The 15,373-nt window shown below is 46.5% G+C and overlaps 1 protein-coding gene across 1 annotated transcript; it reads right to left on the bottom strand.

Annotated features, from left to right (window-relative positions):
- Nucleotides 1-14,027: 14,027 nt before the first annotated feature.
- Nucleotides 14,028-15,134, bottom strand: FUT4 (fucosyltransferase 4). Its single transcript, XM_004605173.2, has one exon. It carries the CDS (start codon nucleotides 15,132-15,134, stop codon nucleotides 14,028-14,030), a length of 1,107 nt encoding a protein of 368 aa, XP_004605230.2.
- Nucleotides 15,135-15,373: the final 239 nt, after the last annotated feature.

Genomic DNA, 15,373 nt, shown 5'->3' with positions numbered 1-15,373 from the left:
GCCAGGAGTAAGCCCTGAGCACAGTTTGATGTGACCCAAAAACAAAATAGAAGGGAAAATGAAAAGAAAGAAAAGGAGAGAGAAGAAAGGAAGGAGAGACAGAGGATTGGAGAGTGTTGGGGCTGAACTGAGCTATCAGGATGAGCCCATGTAAACTGCTCCACACAAGGGCAGGAACATAGGGACCCATGAAAATGGGCAAGATTTCTCGTGTGTCCTGACTGGTTTGAAGAGGCTGAACATCTTCTTTTAGCTGCCTTAGTAAATAGTTTCCTAAATTATACTGAAATTGTCAGTCTTCCTTTTCTCATAGATCCTTAACCTGTTTGCTGTCAGTCTGCAGATCCTAGGTACTTAGCCTGTTTGCTGTCAGTGTGCAGATCCTAGGTACTTAGCCTGTTTGCTGTCAGTCTGCAGATCCTAGGTACTTAGCCTATTTGCTCTCAGTCTGCAGATCCTAGGTACTTAGCCTGTTTGTTGTCAGTATGTAGATCCTACATTGTTTGTTTTCAGTATGCAGAAGAACTTTGCATGATCTTCCTGTAACTCCTTTGTTGATGTATTGAGCCTCACTGTATTGAGCCCTATGAACTGTAGGATGGTAATAAAAGGAGATTTCAGGGCTCTCTACATTGGTCACAGAGTCAGAGAGAACCTGGACCCTCCATGACATAAATTTCTTTCGTATTCTTTGTCTCAGCGCCTGGACTGCACGAATATTCACGCAACATCTAGCGCCTAACATATAGGCCTGAAGATAAGGACATGTATGGAAGAAACCGAGAGGGAAAACATTGCACCGAGCTTGCATAGCATCTGGGCTGATTGGAGAAAAAAAGGAAAACGTTGCACCGAGCTTGCATAGCATCTGGGCTGATTGGGGAAAAAAAGGGTGATGGGCAATTCCGTAAAGTCGCAGAGGGAAGTTTATTTGGATATCTTGAACTCTGACAAAAGCAGCTGGTCTGCCTTTGAAGGAGCAAGTAGTGTGATGCCTCCTTGAGAGGGTACATTGTTATTGGTTTGAGTATTGTTATTGGTTTTGTTATTGGTTTGAGCCCAGAAATAGAGATCAGTTAGATTTAGAACTGTGGAAAAGCGTAGGAAAAGAATTGCATCATGCGCATAAAAATGGGGACTTAATCCCTGCAGATGAATGGGGCACATACAATTGTATTGCTGCCACCCTGAATCCTTTGCCATCTGATTCTGAGTCTGAGGAGGCTTTTCCTCCACATCCTAGTATGGCTCTTTCCAATGATCCATCAGTTTCTGAAGTAACTTACAGGGAAACTCTTGTGTTAGAGGAGCAGAGGGAGGAAGAGTCTTGGACTCAGCCTATTTCTGGAGCTGAGCGAGTGACATCTTTATTACCTATTGATTCATATCAGACTAATAATTCACCTGCCCAGACCGTGCCTGATGACTTTGGGTTAGACATGAACAACTCTGATTCAAGAGAGGTGGTAACTCGTCAAGAATTGAAGGCAGACTGCAAAAGACACAGTGACCAGAATACAAAGGCAATCTACAGAATGGGAAAGGATATTCAACCCAAAACCCATCTGACAAGGGGCTAATATCAAGGGTATATAAGGCACTGGTTGAACTCTACAAGAAGAAAACATCCAGCCCCATCAGAAAATGGGGTGAAGAAATGAACAGAAACTTTCTCAAGGAAGAAATACAAATGGCCAAAAGGCACATGAAAAAATGCTCTTCAGCACTAATCATCAGGGAAATGTAGATCAAAACAACTATGAGATACTACCTCACACCACAGAGACTGGCACACATTCAAAAGAACAGAAGCAACCACTGCTGGCATGGATGTGGGGAGAAAGGGTAGGATGCCGACTGGTTCAACCTTTCTGGAAAACAATGTGGTCGCTCCTAAAAAATTAGAAATTGAGTTCCCATTTGACCCAGCAATACCACTTCTGGGAATATATCCTGGAGAGGCAAAAAGGTATAGTCAAAATGACATCTGCACTTGTATGGTCATCACAGCACAGTTTACAATAGCCAAAATCTGGAAAAAACCCGAGTGCCCAAGAACAGATGACTGGTTAAAGAAACTTTGGTACATCACACAATGGAATACTATGCAGCTGTCAGAAAAGATGAAGTCATGAACTTTGCATATAAATGGATCAACATGGAAAGTATCATGCTAAGTGAAATGAGCCAGAAAGAGAGAGACAGAGATAGAAGAATTGCACTCATCTGCGAAATATAAAACAACAGAATGGGAGACTAACACCCAAGAATAGCAGAAATAAGTACCAGATTTACACCATGGCTTGGAAGCTGGCCTCCCATGCTGGGGGAAAAGGCAGTTCAGATAGAGAAGGGAACACCAAGCAAAATGTGGTAGGAGGACCCGCTCGGGATGGGAGAGGCATGCTCAAAGCAGACTATAGACTGAACACGATGACCACCCAATATCTCCATTGCTTACCACAACACCCAAAAGGAGAGAAAGAGAACAGGGGGGGAATGCCCTGCCACAGAGGCGGGGTGGGGGGGAATAGGTGGGTGAGTGGGAGGGATGATGGGGTCATCAGTGGAGAACGGACACTGGTGGAGGGATGGGTTCTCAAGCTGTGTATGACTGAAACACAAGCACGAGAATATGTAAATCTGTATCTGTACCCTCACAGTGATTCATTAATAAAAAAAAAACTTTTTTAAAAAAAGGAAGACTAAAATGAAACATGCAAAAATAAAATAAAAATAAGAAAAATTTAAAAAAAGAATTGAAGGCAGTTAATAAGAAATTGGATCCATTGCTTAGACAGATGCAGTACCCTGAGCACTGCCCTTCCAAAAGAGTGATGATGCCTGCCCTACAGAAGCTCACTGATTCTGACCCTCTGGTAGTTCCTCTCCCTCCCTATCGGTATAGGGGAGAGGAACCTCCGAATCATCATTTTCAGTTTATTGCTCAATTGCATGCTTTGATGCAAGAATCTGATGCTCCTTTATACCAGGCTAAATTGAGCTGACAGCCTGCTCAGTTTATGGCTTTTCCAGTCTTTCATAATCCTGATACACGAGGAAATGGGCAGGTGGGTGAATATGAGCCTGTTCCCTTTAAGTTTCTTTCCTAGATTAAGCAAGCCGTAACCACCTATGGTGTTACTTCTATGTTCTGGATCTTCTAGAAAATTTTGCAGAAGCTAATACTCTACCTCCATGTGATTGGCAGACTCTTGCAAAGGTGGCGTTAGAAAATTCTCAATATGTACAATTTAAGTCATGGTGGAGAGAAGAGCTGAGAAAGTTGCTAGGACTAAGACACCAAGACATGTTAATGCTACTCTGAGCCAGATTTTGGGCACTGATAAATGGGCTCCTGCAGGAGAACTAGTCCGCTTGGAGGCAGACATTCTGGAAGCTGTCAGTAGGATCTATCTGAAGGCAGGGCGCTATCTTGAGACCTCGGTGAAACATACTATGCCGTTTACTAAAATCCTTCAAGAAGCCAATGAGCCCTATACTGATTTTATTGCCAGGCTCCAAGATTCTCTTGCAAAAGCTGTATCTGATGAGGCTCTTCGTGAAATGCTTATGTTAACTTTGGCAGTGGAAAATGCTACAGCAGACTGCCGAAAAGCAAATCAAACCTCTAAATTAATGAGTAAAAACTCCCTGGATGATTTCATCAGAGTGTGTAGGGAAGTGGGAACACCAGCCCATCAGGCTCAAAAGATAGCTGCAGCTTTTAGGAATGCTAATCAGGTGAAGTGTTATGGCTGTGGAGCTGTTGGACATTTTAGATGAGATTGTACTCGTGCTAAATCAGGGACAAAGAAGGAGTTACCAGGTGTTTGTAGGCGATGTAGAAAAGGGAAGCATTGGACTAATGAATGTCACTCAAAAAAGGACAAATCTGGCAACCTTCTAGATGAGCCGTTGGGAAACGGGAGTCGGTGCCTGACCCAGGGCTCCTCAACAATATGGGAGATTGTCAGTAGACCCTCAAGTTAAATCTGGGGGTTCTCCCTCCACCATGATGGTGATAATTGACAAACCTAAGACCATCAACAAAAAAAAAATCTTATACTGACCTTGTAAGAGCAATGGAGGGAAGTGTAGCTGCTGATATTCTGGCTTTAAAGGCCAAGAGCTGCCTGTAAAACAGGAGCCACTGCTCGAAAAACAGCTCTCCCAATAGTCTGGAAACAGATTCAGCCTGTTTGGACTGAGCTGTGACCCTTGACAGAAGAAAAACTTGAAGCTTTACATTAATTGGTTACAGAACGGCTTGATTTGGGACATATCATCCCGAGCTCTAGCCCTTCGAATTCACCTGTATTTGTTATTAAGAAAAAGAGTGGTAAATGGAGAATATTAACTGATTTGAGAAAAGTCAATGATTGTATGGAACCCATGGGCCCTTTACAGCCGGGCCTACCTAATTTGGCTATCATTCCAAAGAAATGGAATATTATTATAATTGATTTAAAAGATTGTTTCTAGGGGCTGGAGTGATAGCACAGCGGGTAGGGCCTTTGTCTTGCATACGGCCGACCCAGGTTCGATTCCCAGCATCCCATATGGTCCCCTGAGCACTGCCAGGAGTAATTCCTGAATGCATGAGCCAGGAGTAACTACTGAGCATCGCCAGGTGTAATCCAGAAACCAAAATAAATAAATAAGTAAATAAAATAAAAAATAAATAAAAGATTGTTTCTATAACATCCCTTTAAGGTAAGAGGATAGAGAGAAGTTTGCTTTTACTGTGGCTTCTTTAAATAGTGAACATCGGGGCTGGAGCCATAGCACAGCAGGTAGGGCGTTTGCCTTGCACGAGGCCGACCCGGGTTCGATTCCCAGCATCCCATATGGTCCCCTGAGCATTGCCAGGGTTAATTCCTGAGTGCAGAGCCAGGATTAACCCCTGTGCATTGCCAGGTGTGACCCAAAAAACAAAAAAATAAAAAAATAAAAATAAAATAAAATAGTGAACATCCTACTAATAGATATCAGTGAACTGTTTTGCCGAAAGGAATGATGAACAGCCCGACAATGTGCCAATATTTTGTTAATCAACGATTGGATGTAATAAGGACACAGTACCCTGAGGTTAAAATTATCCATTATATGGATGATATTCTAATCACTGCTTCACCTCAGACAAATTTGCAGAAGGTTTATGAAGCTGTAATTTATGAATTAGAATCACAGGGTTTAAAAATTGCACAGGATAAAATTCAACACCAGGTTCCTTGGGAATTTTTAGGACAAATAATATGGGAAAGTAAAATTACACCTCAAAAAGTCCATATTCAGAGAGATGAGTTAAAACCTTAAATGATTTTCAGAAACTTCTGGGAAATAGAAATTGGCTACGGTCTTCTCTAGGCATTCTGACCCATGCCTTACAAAACTTTTTCCATACATTGAAAGGTGATTCTTCTCTCTCTTTTTTTCTTTGGCTTTTTGGGTCACACCTGGCAATGCACAAGGGTTACTCCTGGCTCTGCACTCAGGAATTACTCCTGGCGGTGCTCAGGGGACCATATGGGATGCTGGGAATCGAACCCGGGTCGGCCGAGTGCAAGTCAAATGCCCTACCCGCTGTGCTATAGCTCCAGCCCCAGTGATACTTCTCTTAAGAGCCCGAGGCAGCTCAGCCCTGCAGCTGAACGTGAATTGGAGTTAATTGAGGAAATTGTAAGTAAGGCTCAATTAGATAGAATTGATTCTCTAGAAATTTTAAGCAGATAGTGTTGCTTATTTCACATTCTCCCACTGGGATTCTAGTACAAGGAAATAGTATTGTGGAATGGAGTTTTTTTACAGAATAAGCCTACAAAAAAAATTGGCCACTTATGTGTATAAAATATCTTAAATAACTATAAAAGGAAGAAAGGACTAGACAATAGGGAGTGACCCTGCTGAAATTATTGTGCCATTGACTAATAAACAAATCCAAGCACTATGGGAACTTGATGAAGATTGGGAAATTGCTTGTACCGATTATTTAGGAAAACTTCATAACAGCTTTACAAAGCAAAAGATGTTTCAATTTCTTAAATCTACTAATTGGATTTGGCCTAGCATTATAAAAGCTGTACCTATTGAATCAGCGGTTACATTCTTTATGGGTGCCAGCAAAGAAGGAAAGGCTGCTTATACTGATATGCAATATGATAAAGTTTTACAAACTCTGTATAATTCGGTTCAAAAGAATGAATTCTTTGCAATTATTTCTCTTTTACGAGATCATTCTGAACCAGTTAATATTATAACCGATTCTCAATACGCAGCCTGGACTATTAATCATATACTTACTGTTGCTTTGCCTTTAAGTGACTCTGAACTTTTTTTTTTCTTCTTGGGCCACACCCAGCGATGCACAGGGGTTACTCCTGGCTCATACACTCAGGAATTACTCCAGGCGGTGCTTGGGGACCATATGTGATCCTGGAAATTGAACCCGGGTCAGCCGCATGCAAGGCAAATGCCCTACCTGCTGTACTACCTCTCCAGCCCCTGAACTTATTCTTTATTTAAAGATTTACAACAAATTTTGAAAGACCATTAGCATCCTTTATACATTACTCATATAGGAGCTCATACCAGTCTTCCGGGTCCTTTAGCTCAAGGCAATGATCAAGCTGATAAATTGGTTGCTTTGGTAATAAACACTGAGAGATCTCACGCTTTACATCACCAGAATGCCAGAGCACTGAAAACCAAATATGCCCTTACTTGGAGGCAAGCTAGAGACATTATTAGACAATGTCCTACTTGCCAAGCAATTAATACACCTCCTATGCCTTTGGGGACTAATCCTAGAGGCATGAAAACAAATGAAATTTGGCAAATGGATGTAACTATTATCCCAGCTCTTGGTAAACTAAAATATATTCATCAGTCAATCGATACCTACTCTCATTTTACATGGGCCTTACCTACAGAAAAAGCAGGAGCTGTGATTACTCATTTGTTAGAAGCATTTGCTGTTATGGGCGTTCCTAAAACTATGAAAACTGATAATGCTCCTGCATATATTTTAGCAAAACTGCATGCTTTTTTCTCTGCTTATGGTATTAATCATATACAGGAATTCCTTATAACAGTACAGGACAAGCTATTATTGAAAGAGCAAATCACTCACTTAAAGAAATGTTTCTTAGACAAAAGGGATTCTCCCAGACAGCAGTTATCCAGAGCACTGGATACTTTAGTTTAATTTAATTTAATTTACTTTAAATTTTTTGAATCACTCTGATAACATAACGCCTGCAGAAAAACATTGGGAAATTCAAAATATCTTGGAAGAAACAAGTTCTAATGCAAAGAGAAATAACTCAGATAAAACTATTCAGAAATGTAAAGTCCTTTATAGGGACCCAGTCTCTGGAAATTGGCTACCAGGCCGGACATAAAGATGGGGGCGAGGTTTTGTTTTTATTTCCACAGACAAAGAACGTTTCTGGTGTCCCACCAAAAGGCTTAAACTTATCCATGAATCTGATCAAGAAGAAACAGATGAAACAGCTACGAAAAAAGATGAAAAAACTCCGGATCAGTGATCTGAATCTGGACCAGAATGCACTCCTGCAAGGTAGATGCCTTCCAACAACACAGCAAGAGGGGATTCCAACATGGGAAGATATTAGGGCCCTGACTAACCGTGCTGAAAAGGTACTGCATGACATTAACACAAAGAAAACTCCTGAAGCTTTTTAAGCTATCATATCTCTAATTAAACAATAAATAAGTGCCTCTATTCAAAATCTAACTTATTTGGTTTACCTTCCTAATTTAATTTTATTCAGGGGTGTGTCTGGAGGACAAAATTATATCTCTTTAAAATAAGGAAACCAGGGGCTGGAGCGATAGCATAGAGGGTAGGGCGTTTGCCTTGCACGCGGCAGACCCAGGTTCAATTCCAGCAGCCCATATAGTCCCCTGAGCACCGCCGGGGTAATTCCTGAGTGCAGAGCCAGGAGTGACCCCTGTGCATCGCCGGGTGTGACCCAGAAAGCAAAATAAATAAATAAATAAAAAATAATAAAATAAAGAAACCTTTTGGCTGCAAATATCTAGAGAGTATAAATTATATTATTGGATTTGTTAGGAAAATTATAGAAGATTAGTTGCAAACTTTCTGTTAACTTGTAAGGTCAGATTCCTCAGAAATCTATGATTTTATATGTATGAGTGAAATATTGCCTTTCTCCTCTCCTTTATGTCTTTTGAATAGTTTACTTTAAAGCAATGTTTGGACAAAGGAAGACAGCTGTTAATATGCTTTTGTAACTTGGGATTTAATTGGCTCTGAATATTATTCACTCCCGGGCATCTGCTTTCTCAACTTAAGCCTCAGTTGCCCGTAGTTCCTAGCACCCCAAAAGCAGGGTTCCGACGAGGGACTGAAAGGATCCAGGGCAAGCTGTGAGCTACCCTGGCATTGATATGGGCCAGGTCAAAGTGACATGATTCTTAACTATAAGTTAAGAGCTTGATCATGGATAAATGCTGTCATAATCCAAAAGTAATGACGAGACTAGGACCCTGCTAGGGATAGGAAAGACTGATTTGGCCTGAGCACTGTAGTCTGAGATCGAGATGACCCCAGAGAAGCTTAATGCATCTCTTACTATGTCCATGCAAAATGATTAATATTGTGAATGCTTATATGTTTGTTGGACAAGGAGAGGAGAAACACACCCATGGGATTTCGCCCTTGGGTGGGTCATCCTGCTGAAAGAGAATCTGTCCTAGAAGTACACTGATGTATTTCAACGGAAATTTATTCCTTTCTGTTTTAGTTTGTGTACCTTTTCCTTATGTGACATGAAGGAATGATTTCCTGTAGACAGTATTCCATGTATGCTTGTATTAACCCATCTATGAGACTCCTCGAGGGAGGAAGTTTTTTTTTTTTAATTTTTTATTGTGGAAAGTTACAAAGTTACAAAGTTTTCAGGTTTAAATCTCAGTTATACAATGCTCGAATACCCATCCCTTCACCAGTGCTCATATTCCACCACCAAGAATCCCAGTATAGCTCCACCCCGCCGAGGGAGGAAGTTTTTATTTTTTCGGAGCCCAAATAGGTGTGTGAATGCTGGTGACTTGTCATCGACTATGGAAGAAGAATCCAATGATGGGAGCATTTTGTCAACTGACGGATCAAGAGATTCCTTGGCCTGTTCATTGCTACTATCAATAGGGAATAATCGCAGTGACATCGACAATAGCTCTGAAGCAAGGAACATAGACTGTGGAATTTTTCCAGAAATAGCATGAGAACTCTGGAAAATTATGCACTACTCAAAGACAAATTGACTCTGAACTGCAGTTTGAATTGGCTGATGTTCCTTGAACTGTTACCTTGCTTGGTGAATAGTCAGTGAGTCTCCGCTATCAGGTGTTTTTAAAATGTGATTGGAATACTGTTGTGTGAATATTCGTGCGGTGCTGAGATAAGGCACGGGAAGAAATGTCTTGAATGGAGGACTAAGGTTCTCTCTGGCTCTTAGCAAAGGCAGAGGGCCTCGTGGATCTCCTTTTATTGATCATGGTACCCCTAAAGGGCGCAATACAGTGACATCACCAAAGGCATCAAAAGATGTTACAGGAAAAACGTTGAAGCAACATTATTTCCTTGTATCTGCAGGCCAGTAATCTAGGCCTCTGGAAAGAAGATGCAAAACCAAAACCGAAACCTTCCTTGGGCTAAAAGCACCTGAAATCTACATCCCAAAGACTAGGCTGGACCAGAGCCTACAATTTACAATATCAAAGGTCAGGCCTGGCTAACACCAGCTGCATGTCAAAGACCAGCCAGGGTTCTGTGAGAGAAGAAAAACTGCTCTTTTCAATATACTGAAATTATTTTTCTGAAGGCAGCTTGAAGGGGGAAAATATTCAGCTTCATCCAAACCAGTCAGGACCCACAAGAAATCTTGCCCATTTTCATGGGTCCCTATGTTCCTGTCCGTAGTACGGTACAGTCTACATGGGCTTGCCCTGATAGCTCAGTCCAGCCCCAACAGAATACTGCTTTATTCTATATAACACATGTGCTGTATAATGTGATTGAGTTTTCATGGGATAGGGTTAAAACATCTGTTTTTTTTTTTTTGCTTTTTTTTTTTGCACTCCTGAGTGCAAAGCCAGGAGTACGACGATGCACAGGAGGTACTCCTGGCTTTGCACTCAGGAATTACTCCTGGCAGTGTTCAGGGGACCATATGGGATGCTGGGAATTGAACCCGGGTTGGCCGCGTGCAAGGCAAACGCCCTACCCGCTGTGCTATTGCTCCAGCCCCTAAAAACATCTGTCAATGCATAAGAAAATAATAGTTATGATAATGAATTTATAAATTCATGGTACCCGCAAAAACTATCTTTCTGGTACTGGATCTTATGGCCTTCCCTTGGTGGGGAACTTTCCATTTCTAATCTTGCTGTTTTCACCGTTCTGCCTCTTACCTTGTTTTCTGTCATTCTGAGCACAATGTGTTTTGGAGTTTTCCTAGTTGAGCCTGTTTTCAGGCCTTGAACTTGTTAGCTGGGAGATTAATCTCACTGGAGAGAGACTCAGAACAGTGTGGGTTGAAATGGCAGAGGTCAAGGAAGTCACCAGACCTGCCAGGAAGCAGGAAGTGAGATTTCTGACATGCTCACTTGGCACAGGTGTGATCATGGGGTGGGGGTGTTGTCCCTAGTTGCTAGAAGGGCCAAACCCCCAGGACTCCTGTGTGTGGGGGTTGGAGATTTTTGCTGGCCTGTTCTCCCCACTAGAACTCAGACTTTCTGTCACATCACCGTATCTGTGCATAGCACCTGTGGATAAGGCACTCAGGAAATGTGTGATTGCCGCCACTGTGTGTCTGTCTCTCCACCCTGCCACTTCAAGAAATAATTCAGACTAACACCTGAGCACTCCTGGCCTAAATGGGTGTTATATTCTTCAGCATTTTGGGTAAGATTCGCTAACTTCTTAGAGCATATATTTACAATCATCTGAACTAGTTTGTTGCGAGTGTGGGTTCTCCGGGAACCCAGGCAGAGCAAGAAATGCACCGGTAGCTCACATGCTGACTTGGACCCCTTTCCTCAGGGAATTCCTTAGTGAATGTGACTATAAACAGAGCTAAATTCTCAGGGCCAGGGTGTGTCTCAACGGAAGAGCACTTGCCTGGCATGTGTGTAGCCCTGAGTTCATCCCCAGCCAGCAAAACAAAACAAAACCAACTTCTCCCAAAGTGAATATGGAATACAGTTAAGTATGTCAACTGGGAATAAAAAACAAAACAAAACCAAACAAAGTACCCAACTGCAGTGAATGTGAGGGGTCCAAAATAAAAGAGATGTTCAAGAATATGCAGTAACACCACAGGGCAGGTCTGTGCTCCCAGCATGCTCGCCATGGCCCTCATTAAGGGTCCCAAGCGCCTGGTTCTCATTGGTGAGCTCAGACTTCGTGATCTCCATGCCAGGAATCCCCTCCCACTCTTGCCCTTTCACTGTCAGTGCTCCCTGCAGCCTCTGCTTCAAACTCTCCTTGTTCTGTCTCCTCTCAGCATGCCTTCGTCCTCCTTTGCCAACCACCATCATTCCCCAGAGTGTGCTTCAGGGAGCACAGCTGCAGGGGAGGGGAGAAAGCAGAGAGAATACAGCGTCCTTCTTGCTGACTTTAGTGATGGAATCTGGCTGGTTAGGAAGTTCTGTACCTGCCCCTGTGCTCCTGATTTATGAATCCTCAGGAGTCTGTCTTCATTTAGTGGGAAGGAGCTGGAGGACACTCTGCAACACTGATCAGAGTGCGAGAATACTAGAAGTGCCTTCCGGTGTGTCTCACCAGGGTGAAGTGAAGAAGTCAGGCAAGTCCAGAGGCAGACTCGGCACAGAGGGGCAAGGCCATGGCATTCACCAGCCTAGACTCAACGAACTCCCAGCCACCAGTGCCAAGAAGCCCTGTCCAACCAGTCACTCCTGGGAGGAACAGATCTAATGAGGAGCCCTCTGCCTGCTCGTAACTTGAGCCATCTCGCACATAAAAATAGCATTTGTTGGGGTTGGAGTGATAGCACAGAGGGTAGGGTGTTTACCTTGCATGCGGCCGACCTGGGTTCAATTCCCAGCATCCCATATGGTCCCCTGAGCACCGCCAGGGGTAATTCCTGAGTGCAGAGTCAGGAGTAACCCCTGTGCATCGCCGGGTGTGACCGAAAAATAAAAAAAAAATAGCATTTGTCATTTGTCGTGAGGATTTGGAGCATGACCACCTAGAGACTATGCCAAGAGTGGTCTTTGCCACGTGATCTCCACCTGCACTTTCCCTGGGAAATGGTCAGGCTGCTCCCTGGGAAGCACTTTGTGTGGGAGGGACCATCTGAGCCAGGTTAGCACCTGACCTTCAACTCTGGGCCTGCTTGCCAGAATCAGTTACACTCAAGGAAGGTAAACCAGACTGCAACCCATCAGCTTTTTTCTATAAATACCTGTGAGAACATTTCAAACCTGGAGCTTCTGCCACTACTTTATTGAAATTCACTTTTACTTCGTGGCAGACGTGGGGGAAGGGATTTCCCAGCTCCGCCTTGCATGCTTACCTCCCTCCTAGCACCCCAAGCCCAGAGTTTGGCAGAGACAGAGTAATGTGGGGACTCAGGGAAATCTCATTCTCTATTTTTCATTCTCTATTTTTCAAGTTGACTTAAGTATTTTCAAAGTTAGTCCCCACACTGGAACTCTGAAGAAATGGTGGACACAGTTGGATTTGGAGGAGGAGGAGGATTCAGGCATGGGTAGAGCCAGGCTCTATGGGGGTCTCACTCCCTTCCCTCCCCACGGCCCTATCTAACTAAGACCTGGCAGAGAGAAGCCACATCACCAAGAACAGATCATGACACGTCTGCCTCTTGGCAGAGTCCACAATCACATTTAATTTAATGAAGAGAGTGAAGAAATTCCAGGGTTCCAAAAATGGAATCCAGAAATTCCAAAAATGACTGAATTCCATCATAAATTCAGACAAGACACAATAACGCTATCTAGTAGAAAGTGCCATTGGCTTCCTTCTCACGTTAGCAAATACACAGTTTCCAGAGAAGGGGAGAAGATGGCTTTCATTTATTTTTACATCTGTGATTTTAATTTTTAAAATATCCAGGTCAGGGGCTGGAGTGATAGTACAGTGCCTTGCAGGCAGCCCGTGTGGGTGTGACTCCTGGCATTCGGTGTGGTCTGGGAGAACTGCTAGGAGTGATCCCTGAGTATAGAGCCTGAGCATTGCAGAGTGTGGCCCCCAAAACAAGGCAAACACAAAATATCCAGGTCATAGAAAAAACATAAATACCTGAGAAATAATCAGAGCCGATGATTCACATTGCCAAGGGAATCTCCAAGGGGTTCAAGGAAACACTAATCCTTCCCGGCCCCTACGGGTGCCCCCCCAAAGGTAAATCAGGATTTGATTTCAAAGCAGCAGCTTTTGGCACCGGTGAAGCTGGAGCGGTCTCCAAGTTCAGCTCAGAGCCCGGTGCCCACTGATAGGGTAGAGGGGCAGTAGTAGCTGGTATGGGGCACTGGTTAAACAAGGTGCTGAGGCTACACTAGTCACCGCAGCAACGAGAGTCTCTGGAAAAGCAGAGCATTGCCGGCGCGGTGGTGCGGGACCCGGGACATGAATACTCTGCATGGGGGAATGGGGGTGGCGTGGGGACACAGAGGTCCAGCCCATGGTCCCTGGCCGAGGAATCGGAGTTGGATTTGCAGAATCTGAGACGAGTTTTCCTGTCCCTGGTGTCCCCGTGGGCCAAGGTTCCCCTTCAGTCCTGTACGGGCGTATTTCAGTCTGCACCAGGAGAACTACAGTCAGGAGACCTTTACCCCAGGGTGCAGCCGTCGAGGAGGGGCGCGTCTTGGGGCAGCTCCAGGTCGGTGCAGCGGCCCGGTGCCAACTCCGGAACCAGCACCCCGGGTCGGCTCGCCAGATGTCAAGTCGGGAACCAGCACCCGGGTAGGCGCGCGGGGTCTCAGGGGCGCCGCTGTCAGCTCCAGAACCAGCGCGTCAGGTCCCGGTGGCGGCCAGGCTCGCCGCGCGCGAGCTGCACCGCCTGGCAGGTGAGGCACCAGGGCTCGTCCCATAAGGCGGTGGTGCGCACGGCGTGGCTGCGGCGCCAGTGGAAGTGGCGCAGGTAGGCGCTGGGGTGGCGGTCAAGGAAGCGCAGATAGGCGGCCAGCGCGGCTGTGCTGCGGAAGTCGTCCACGTGGATGAAGGCGCGGCGCGGCAGGAAGCGCTCGTAGTTGGCGCGCGGGGGACCCAGCACCACCGGCACTGCACCTGCCTGCAGCGCGTTGCGCCACAGCTTCTCGGTGATGTAGTCGGAGTGCTGCGAGTTCTCGAAGGCCAGGTAGAACTTGTAGCGGGCCACTGTGTGCAGCAGCCCGCTGCGCGGCAGCGGACGCCCGTGGCCCGAGCGGCCGAACACGTCCACAGGCACGTGGCGCTGCAGCTGGCGGTAGTAGCGCACGCGCGCGTGCAGCTCGTCCCAGTGGCTGACCACCCAGGCCAGCAGCGCGCGCTTGCGGGCCAGCGGCGGCGCAGGGCCGGCGGGCGGGTCGTGCGCGTGGCGGCGCGGGCGCAGGCGGCCATAGGGCACGAACACGTCGGAGTCGGCGCGATAGGACAGTGTCCAGTTGAAGGCTTGCGCAGGAAAGTTAACCAGCGGCGACGAATGCGTGGGCGACTCGAAGTTCATCCACACCCAGAGCTGGCCCGGGGGCCGCGGCGCGGCGGGGCAGTGGCCGGGCAGAGCGCAGGAAGCCCGTGCAGCATCCCAGTGGTGCAGCAGTACCGCCTCTGCCGCCGGGTAATCGCTGCGCTCGGTGAGCGCGCGGCAGCCGCCGATGCCGAAGAGCCGCAGACAGTCGGGCGGCGGGCGCGTTGCGGGCCCGCCGGTGAAGGGCTCCCACCACAGCAGCACGCTGGCCGTCCGCGGAGGGGGACCGGGCCTGGGCCGAGGGCCCCCGGGCTCGGGCTGCGGGGCCAGCAGCGTCCAGCAGGTGCCGGCCAGCAGCCCGCAGGCCCCCAGCAGTAGCAGCAGCAGCGCCCTGCGCCCCCGCCGCGCCAGCCGCCTGCGCTCCAGCGCCCCCATCGCTCCGGTGGCCGGACTACGGCCCCGGCGCCGCGGCGCTCCCTCATTCCTCCCAGGTCACACCCTTCGGGTCCCACCCTCCCGGATCCCGTCCCCTGGGTCCCACCCCGCGGCCACCCTCCCGGGTCCCACCCCGCTGGATCCCACCCTCCCGGGTCCCGCCCCGCCGGGTCCCACCCCGCCCGGTCCCACCGGGTCCCACCCCACCGTGTCCCACCGTGTCCCGCCTCCCCGGCCCT

Source organism: Sorex araneus, chromosome 3, assembly GCF_027595985.1.
Source record: "Sorex araneus isolate mSorAra2 chromosome 3, mSorAra2.pri, whole genome shotgun sequence".
NCBI lineage: Eukaryota > Metazoa > Chordata > Mammalia > Eulipotyphla > Soricidae > Sorex > Sorex araneus.
The sequence above is the reverse complement of the archived record's forward strand: the minus strand, read 5'-3'. Positions and strand labels throughout refer to the sequence as shown.